Raw genomic sequence first — 9,426 nt, 5'->3', positions numbered from 1 at the left:
TACAATGCTGCGGTGTGGACCATATTACCATACGGATCAGAAACCTGGCCGCTGCCCACCGAGGACGTCAAAAGACTTTCAGTGTTTGACCATCGATGTCTTCGAAGCATTTCCCAATTCTGGTGGGAACGCCGGATTAGCCATGCTACGTCGAATGATTATCGGAGGAAACAACTCACTCTCGATAGTTGAACTGACCAAACTCCGTGTGTAGCGCTGACTTAGTCGCCTGCTGCGTGTGCTAGTAGGCTGACTTTTCCGAAGGTTTCTTTCTTCAGGTCCACGAGGAGGGTGAAAACGTGCCAGGGGAGGTCATTCAATGACTTGGCTGAGAAGTATGAAAGCCATTATCAGCAAAATCAGCCGCACTGGTCACTACCGTCTTTCTGGATGGGGACCTAGAGACGAACCACATTAACGGTTAGATACATTGTCAGACATGGCCAAGTCGCGCCCTTAATGGCGCTTGTGCATCCAAGCCATTGCCTTAAATGCACAGCTACCTTCACAATCCCCCTACATAAAATTATATCAACTACCACCTGCAATGTGCAGCTATCTATCCCACCCCCCGAAACAAGTGCTGAACGAGACTGTGGCCGCTGTAGCTATTGTACGCGGTTTTACAACTGCTGTTGATGAATATGACGGCAGGTGATCTCAAACTAGGCTATACTATGCTTTGTACAGCTGTCCCACGACTGTCGAGGGTCATCTGCGGTGCGTATCTCATGAACGTCGGGGAATCGTATAACCTGCAACCTCGCTGATGGTGATGAAGCTCTTTGGTTGATAATGTGGGCTCCGGTTTGCGGACATCATGTGTTCGGTCGGTTAGGAAATCGGTGCCATACGGAAACTGTCGGTAATCAGAATGTAGCACCAACAGGGTCACGTCGTTATCTATGCGTACCTATTAAAGGAAAGTGTAACTGTCTTTGTGGTTTCAGCGGCGTTAAGTCTCCGAAGTACGCGAGGAGTACACAGCAGTAGATGACTTAAGCCAACTGTAATAGAGAGTCAACTTCCATAAAAACTGTTATTGGTAGCGCTAGACCCACGATTTTTCATGGTGTAAGCAGGATTGGTATACAAACAGTGAATATCAGCTCGTTTCCTGAATGATTTCACAGACATTCTTGGATGGACCAGATTAATAAGAAGGTGCATCCACTCATTCGGATGTTTTTTCTCTCAGGAGATTTCCCATCTCATACTGTGAATGACTGAAATAATCGACGTGGCTTCCCACTTACATTTGTGCACCCGACAAAACAACCGGGGTTACTTCAGACAATATAACTGGAAATATGCCCCTGTTTTCCAATAGACAACGCGCCTCAGTACAGTGTGAGATTAGCTTACCAGCAAGAGCTGAAAGAGATGAGGGGATAATTGAGCTGTTGTCTTCATAGAAGGAGCTCTGGAAGCTATTACAAACAGCCTGTGTCGTAAGATCTAGGCATCCATATGATGTCATTATTAGGCATTATTAGGCTACTTTCATTTGTGTGGTTCGCTAATACATTTATCATGAAACAGTACAAGAACACCAGCAGAGGAGTGCTTTGTGACCTTTAACCAGTACGACAACGAGCCATCATGTATTTGAATCCGTTTAAGGTGGAGACCAGGAGGTAAAGTTGGTCAGAACTCTGTTTCTTATTAGGAGTCTGATATTTCAGACTCTGCGAGTGCCACATGGAAACTCCTATAGCATAGATAAGTGAGTTAAAAGTTGTAGAAGTCTTCAATCAACGTTACGCTTTAGTCTCTTTATAGATTCTGGTGCACATAAGAAAACTGTACGTTAGATATGAGTTCCATCAGCCTAGTGTAATTACCTAAAGAGACAGAAATTGTTTGCGTATTGCAAAATGCACACTAGTGAGGGTGGAATGAGGAAACCGCACCTCGATAAAAAAATAGTTTTTTACATGTGTGGGACTGCTCACACAGCTCATATGCAAGATAAAAAACGGTCGGACCGGAAATGTTCTGTTTATGAGTCGTATATCTATTCACTAAAAAAGTTTATAGTCATTCAAGGTCACCGTGGATAGCGTGCAAATCAATCATGACCGAAGGTGTAGAGGTTACGTAATTTGGAAAAAATCCAATCGTAAGACTTGATTTTAGCGTTTGTGACAACCACGTTTCGGAAATTCACCATTCTGCACATGTCCGGTGCTTGACATTAGAATGGCGCAGTCATCCATTGCACGATGAAGTTTTAAATGAAAGTTACTGCGCACAATTTTACAACAATCTGTTCTTGACTTCCTCGAGAATCTTGGCCTCTGTTTATCCTATGGCATTCGTTATGTTCTTTTTCTTCCTCCGGGCGTCAGGAGCCAAAGGTTCACCAGTTGAGGTAGAATCATTAACTTGTTGGATTTGTATGAGGTTGATTGATTGACTTGATTGCCATCGTACCACCAGATTAACATGCTGGATTGATTATACCAGATCCAATCTCTCAGATTATCCATATGGATGTCAGTTCTACTGGCTGAATTTCGTGACAAGCTACGTGAAGGCAACTTCCTGATCTAAACAAGTCAGGTGGGCTTGATTGTGCGTAGAACGGCTAAAAGGTCAGGAAAAATGAACTTCGCGGATGCAAAGCCGTTGCGAATAACGGTATGAGGGAAATCGGCTGAGAGAAATAGAATTGTGTACTTAATGTGTCCAGAAAACAGTACCTCCAGACAATCCATTTGGAGTTGGATTGAAATCGTCGTTTTACAGACAATATCGCACATGACATTACCGGTAAATTTAAAGCACATATGGCTTGAAATAAGACTCGTTTTCTCGTGTTTCGTGATGAAAAATCACTTTCTGCGGAGTCCTTTCAGTGGAAACTGAATGGACAACACCCTTTACTGCTGGTGTCCTATTGAGTACTCTGGCCACAAGCGGCTGAACAGGAGTGTGGAATGCTTCTAGCTAGACAACATAATTCAAATCAGATTCTGCCAGATGTTGTACTCAGTTGCAAAAATCCAGCGGTGGAAGACTAGTCTCAATATCGGACCCATGAAACACGTTTACTATTGGACCGTAGCCGTACGAACGTTATTTGGTCGCTTGTTTCTAATTTAAGCAAGTAACTAAAAGTGTCCCACTCATTTGTGAAACCCCAAATATTCCAACTTATTAGCACTTCGGATGTATTTCAGAGAAAGTCGAGTTTGCTACGAACAGCTGTGAAAGTTACAAGCCTAATTAAATACCCAAGGTTGACATACCTTGCCCATATTCTGGAGGGCAAGGCCGTTAAAGTCAGTTGGCCCAATTTAGGTGATTTTACCAAATAACGGAAAGAGCAGCGCATGTTGTGAAAACGTTGCTTGTACACAAAAGGCAGAAAGGATGGACGGATTGACTTTTGTGACTAGTGATCTGAAATGGTCGGATAACAGATTTCAGTGCACAGATCCATCATTTTTTCAAGGATGGTCTTGAATTTGCAATGCTTTGCTTGAAGACACTCTACTTTCCGTCAAGATCAAGCTGTGTTGAATTCAATTACTGATGAAAACCAGTTTATATTTCTCATAAAGAAAACTACTCATGAAGTTGCTGAAAACTCTTGGACAGTCCACGACCGGTTTCGCCCTTCTGCGATATCTCGAATATCGTACCAACTGAAACATGAGGCGGCCGCTGTGCAGCACATTCAGTTGATGAACATTCCAAAAGAGACTCACTTGAGTTTCCCGTGAAAACCTAATTGATTTGCAATTGAGTGTATTTGTCGAAGCCAGGTCATATTTACTTTGTTACTACTCTATTTCTGGGTGGGAGGGATTTCCCGGTTGTCCATAAAGCCAACGCCACTATTACAGATTCACGTGGCATTACCAAATCGTTGACCTTCAATGAATGCCGTCAAACAAAATCCTGATCCGAAGACTGACAAGTTTAACGAGCCCTTTCCGATAGGAACGAACCTTCGGTGAGACCATTTCAGCACAGGAAATGTCACAAAATCCAGGGATTTCAAATAAGAGATAGCTACAGGACGATGAAATGCCAAATGTACTGCGTTAAATGCTTTAGTTTTTTAGGTTCACTTTTACACACCACACTGTTCTTTGACACATTGTTATAAACTAGAGAAGTCCTTTTTTCTTTGTTGCAATGACGGCTTATTTGCACACAGCCTCCCGAAAGTGAGCCTTGGAATATTGTGTTATTTTTTTACACGTTATAGTCACCCTCAGTTCTGCGGAACACACTATTTGATTTAACCATAATTTTCAAATGTGCGACATTTGAGGATGTGTTGTGCTAGCTAGCTAGGAGGATCGATTTTTATAGGCAAGAAACCTCAGGCTACAGAAATGTTTTTGAACAGCATTCGGAATGAAGGCCCATCATAAGATGTCACTAAACTGCGGAATGTCGCCGACACATTTCTGAACTGAGTGAAGTGAAAAACTACTCTGTCGTTTAAGTTTTACAAACACGACAGGTCTCATGCAATTTTTACGCATTCGCCACACCCGATATTTGTATTGTTACTACTATTATACAAAAAGAAAGGTTAGTCACATCACTGTAACTATGTGATCCATGAGGTTTGATCCGCATAGTAAGAAATATAGTAAGGAGTGCTAGACTCTGGATGAAAATGGTGTAAGGGTTATCGCCACAAAACAGACTGGAAATTAAACCAGAAACTTGAAGAAGCTTGAACGTTGTCTACTATCCTGTTTTTTTTTCAAAGACTCCACGGAGCACATTAAGCGGCCAAAAATTCCTCTGTGCCAAATTGTTCTCCACCAAACATCACACCAAATAGCCGAACTAATAGACCAGTCTCTTTTTAACTAGTGAAGGTAAAGAAGCCTGTGTTTATCTAGAAGAAAAATGAAAAAAAAACTTGTTTGGCCTGACATTTGTGTAAACTGCATCTACAAACGATTAACATTAACCAATAATTAGGAAGTCAAATCTGAGTATTGTTATTGGTTTAAATTGTGTCTATGGTACAGCCAATTTTCTATTTCGGCATGAGCAATCAGTGTCAACATGCCGAAATATTGGTAGCTGGGGTGCGGTAGATAATCAGATGGCCGTTGATATGTTCGTCGAGCTTGGCACGTAGCTTGCGAACGATGTTATGGAGGCGTTGATTCAGAAAGTAACCCTCCCTTGGCCGGATGCCAAAATCCAGGGTCTTGGCGAGGAATATGCAAAACAGCTCTTCTCATCCAAGGTAAATAAATAAAGTCCAGTTGTTGAATTTGAAAAAGGCTCATTTGGATTCACCTAAGAATTTTCTCTGCTGTCTGGTTATGTACCGGAGTTTTCGAACGAATGTTAGAAATCTCATGTGCATGAAGCATTGACGATCTATCTTCGTTTTTTGTTTTGTCTAACATTTAAGCGGAGTGCGAAAGCCTAGAGTTATTAGTAAGGAGTTGGTTTAGTGATTATTTCGAGAAAAAACTAACGGTTTCGTGAATAAACTGAATAAAAAAACAACGTTCTTGTCTGGCACACAAATAACACTATTTATTCAATCTAACGAAATAACACGTTGGTGGACACAAGCGACTGGCGATGCCACTAGGTACACTGTTTTAGGCTAGGCGTTTTCGTGTTTCCCGAAAGTATCGTCTGTCATGCATTCGTGCTTGAGCAAACATGAATTTGGAGACGGTGGATCACCGTTTGGACCAAAGTTGGGGTATTCCTCACCACGTACCCAGACTTCAACGTTGATGAATGAATACTCGAGCTAAAAATTTTGGGTGGAGCTTCGCTAAACAATCTACCGTTCAGCGGTGCATAACAATTCACGGAGCCAGAAATGACTAGGACAATTGATGAATGACGTGGAAGTAAGCAGCTGTAAGTCGAAGCGTTTTTCTTTAGTTGATGCAAAATAAATGCTTGATTGACGTGTCCTTTAGAAAAACTGGAGCTTTCGTTTCCCAGTTGGGGATTTGTCTAACTTTCAATTGAAACGTGTTGAAGAAGACCTCGTAGCCAACGGGTGTGCTGGTTATCACGCTAGCCGGTACTGGAATATATTTCTTCTGCTAGGCAGATGTACTTCAGTCACCAGAATGCAATAGAAAGAGACGGTGCATTACTTGAGGCTCCACCAAAACTTGCACGCTGCGTACGTCTTGAAAAATTGAATATTGTTTGGTTATCGACTTAGCATCAGGGAAACCTGTCCAATGCTCTATTTTGCTGGTTGGTTGGAAAGCTTACAATCATGTTAGTGTGCATCATTGCGTAAACTTGTAGGAGTTTAGTGATTTTTGTACTTAAGTAATGTTTAAGCGGTACAGAATTCTTGAAATTACGTAGATGTAAACGAAAGGACAGGCGTAACAACGAACTACCAAGTACCCAATTTTTAAACGATTTCTCTGAGATCTGAGCCTCTTTGGATCCAGATCTACGCAAATAAAAGCCACCATGCATCCTAATTCAAAGGCAAACACTGCCACCGTATTACTCTTCTGTGATGGATTATGGGTTTATGTCATCTAGATACTGAGTCTGCGTCGGTGTAAAGCTGAACACATTATGCGTTGATTTGTAAATGGTTTATACCCCAATAGAACTCAAATGCATTCGAGTTTTCGATCAGACGTTTAAAGCTGTTCCAATCATCCCCATTCAAAAAAACATTTTCAACTACTTAAGACCATGGCTTATCACTTAATAAAGATCCAGAATACCCGATGGGTCTCATTTTATCATTATGATGTAGAATAATGACTCATATAGTGATGTGCGTGACAGCACTCTTTATTTCGTCAAGTAATCTTGTGTCGCCGGATATTGTGTGATTTATCTTGAACACGCAAGCTGTCAACATTCCGTTTCTTTCCATCACTTGGTTACTGGTACTGGAATTTGTCCAGAAAATTTCAAAAAGCTCTTTTATGCCGTTTTAATGGATAGAATGTTGTGCTTTTCTGAGAGCCATTCATTGCTTCCGTGAGGGGTTTCTGATCAAAAGTGTATTGAGCTGTACAAAGCAGTTTGCATGCGACTCCAGGAACTTTCAAGGAACCGCAGAGACTAACGATTTCAAATCAGTATTAAAAACCGATTAGAACAGTTCCTCCGAAACTGAGCTGAAAGGCAGGTCAACTGTTGATAAATTTAGTGTTTTGTATGAGGTGACGAATCTTGGAAACACACGGGGCCGAGAGTTGTTTCTCTGATTGCAAGTGTTTTGTGTCCAGCTTGTTGAATCTCGGGAAGGAAATTCCCTCTTTGCATCATCTCTGCCCATACATACTTGTATACATGTGTAAATGCTCCTCAGCACATTAAAGCTGTCCTGCTCAGGCAAGCTTACGTACAGTAAGATACTTGTTACAATTGTAAAGCGGCGTTTGTTACTTCATCAGTTATTCGATAGCTTGGATAGGTCTGGTTACTTGGTTGTTCAACAACAAAGCTCTGTTGTTATACATTCCACGAAGTTGCAATGCGGCCTGATTTCCCAATTGGAAGAAATACCATTAAGTGGAATTCTATAATTTAAAAGGCAAGAATTCAGAAAGTGTATGGGAGGATTTGTTGGCATTCCGAGGGTTACAAGAAACAGTTATCCAAATGTCATCAGAATTATATCCTCGTTTGCATTTTTGTACAACGAGCGTAGGAAACTATACACGGCTAATTGATACTTATCTACGAGAACCTTCTACCGTATTATTTAGCGCGGAAGAAAGGTCGAGACAAAAGCGCAAACTAGATTATACAAGACGTGAAAAGACGTATCGATTTCTGATCGAAATAAACTGGCTTCAATCCTGGCAAATCTATTGTAGCAAACATTCCCGTAAATCTTTCTCCTGGCACAAGTTTCGAGTGTGTAAACAGTAACTTGCGGCTTGTCAACTTACAAATGGAGTGACCAAAACATTCCAACCTTAAATGACTGGAAGGGGCAAGTACAGTTACACACGTATGAAAGCAACCAAACTATATTATTAAAAAGGATGTCATAAAATCCCAAAAAATTATTTTGTCAGCTAACATAATTTATAGTCGGATTGCGTGTATAAATATGGATTACCTGTAACGCTGTTCTATCCTAAATGGATATTAGTGCGACAGGCTGTTGTCTATTACAGGGCCCAAAACGGTTCGAAAGTGCTATTAATCTTCTGTGACTTATTTAGCAAAACCACATGGCTGTTCGGTTTTTATGGTATATGTAAGTGCATCGGATGCAATTTGATACGAACTAGCAAATCGTGATTTCCTCTGAACAGCGGTTCATGTTCTCCAGTATCATTCCCGACAGTGCTACCTAATAGTACTGTAAAACCCACTTGTTTTTGATAGTTTTTGTAGAGCTGGTAGGTAAAATTTTTAGCATATCTCAACTTAACAGACCTTTTCAACCATTTTGTACAACGTATTCAGTGGAGCTGGAATAGCTTATCAAGAATATGTGGTGCTCACGGCTTCTAGTGGGAGATGCGTTCCATTAGTTTCGTTGTACACCATGAAGTGCAGAGAATTTACCACCGCGTTTAAGTTTCTTAGCGTCTTTATCTGTTTTTTTTGCTTTTCTAGCTAGTGATTCATCACACGTTCTGCAAAAGCCAGTTATATGGGGCGTTAAAAATTGTTCCCTTGTGTTAGACTGGGTGAGGATGTGTCGATCACCAGAATCTCAGAGAAACAATTCGATGTGTTTTTCAGCTCTTTTAGGAGCACCTTAACAGATCATTTGGAATAGGTTTGTTGCGGACATATGTTGCCTTTTGATTCTTGTGTAGAAACAATTTTTTGAAATTAGTTCAGAGGAGGCAAACTGGTTGAAGGGGATCTTTTGGTGTTATTGCCCTCATTTTGTAAATTTTCTTGCCTCACAATTGGCAGTATTTCTGTTCCTACCAAAAGTTCTAACCGCGCTAGTGACATCTTCCTCCTAGGCGAACCGGCAAACTTTCAATGATGAGTCTACCTATAGCAACCACCTACAACCTGTTTATTATTACCAAATGAAGGAATAAATTCGTTTGTGCATTCTACCGAAACGAATGACTGCATTATTCTAACACTTTGGATGAACACTGCTTAGCATGAAAGTTTGAACACCGCCTAAAAACATCCAGAAGAGCTCAAATTAGCAGAAGGCGACTGAATATATTCCTGCTGAATTGTCTCTTTAAAAATAGTCCCAAGAAGTTATCTATAAATATTTTGCTAGTTCACAACATACCTAAAAAAAGAACACGATCTTGGGGGCGAAATGGCCTAAGTAGTTAGAGTGCAAATTTACTCACCGGAAGGTCTGTGTTTCGAACCCGACCTGCGTCTCTCGAGTTCCTCTGTTAAGGCTTGGGCAACCTGGAAGTATCCAAGCCCTCGTGCAACCTTTGGGTGGCATGGCAGCTAGGCACGGAAAGTGTGCTACAGCTG

General features: G+C 41.2%; 1 protein-coding gene across 1 annotated transcript in view; it reads left to right on the top strand.

Moving 5' to 3' along the window:
* Positions 1-459: 459 nt before the first annotated feature.
* T265_02846 (hypothetical protein) overlaps positions 460-9,426 on the top strand; it is a gene marked incomplete at both ends in the record, with an annotated part of 10,389 nt that continues 1,422 nt past the window's right edge. The window contains 3 exons of the mRNA XM_009167190.1: positions 460-613; positions 8,575-8,648; positions 9,297-9,412. Coding sequence (XP_009165454.1) covers positions 460-613; positions 8,575-8,648; positions 9,297-9,412 — 344 coding nt within the window. The remainder of the gene's footprint in view (positions 614-8,574; positions 8,649-9,296; positions 9,413-9,426) is intronic.

The sequence above is a fragment of the Opisthorchis viverrini genome, assembly GCF_000715545.1.
Source record: "Opisthorchis viverrini unplaced genomic scaffold opera_v5_37, whole genome shotgun sequence".
In the NCBI taxonomy this organism is placed as follows: Eukaryota; Metazoa; Platyhelminthes; class Trematoda; order Opisthorchiida; family Opisthorchiidae; genus Opisthorchis; species Opisthorchis viverrini.
This window is presented reverse-complemented; position numbering and strand designations above follow the sequence as displayed.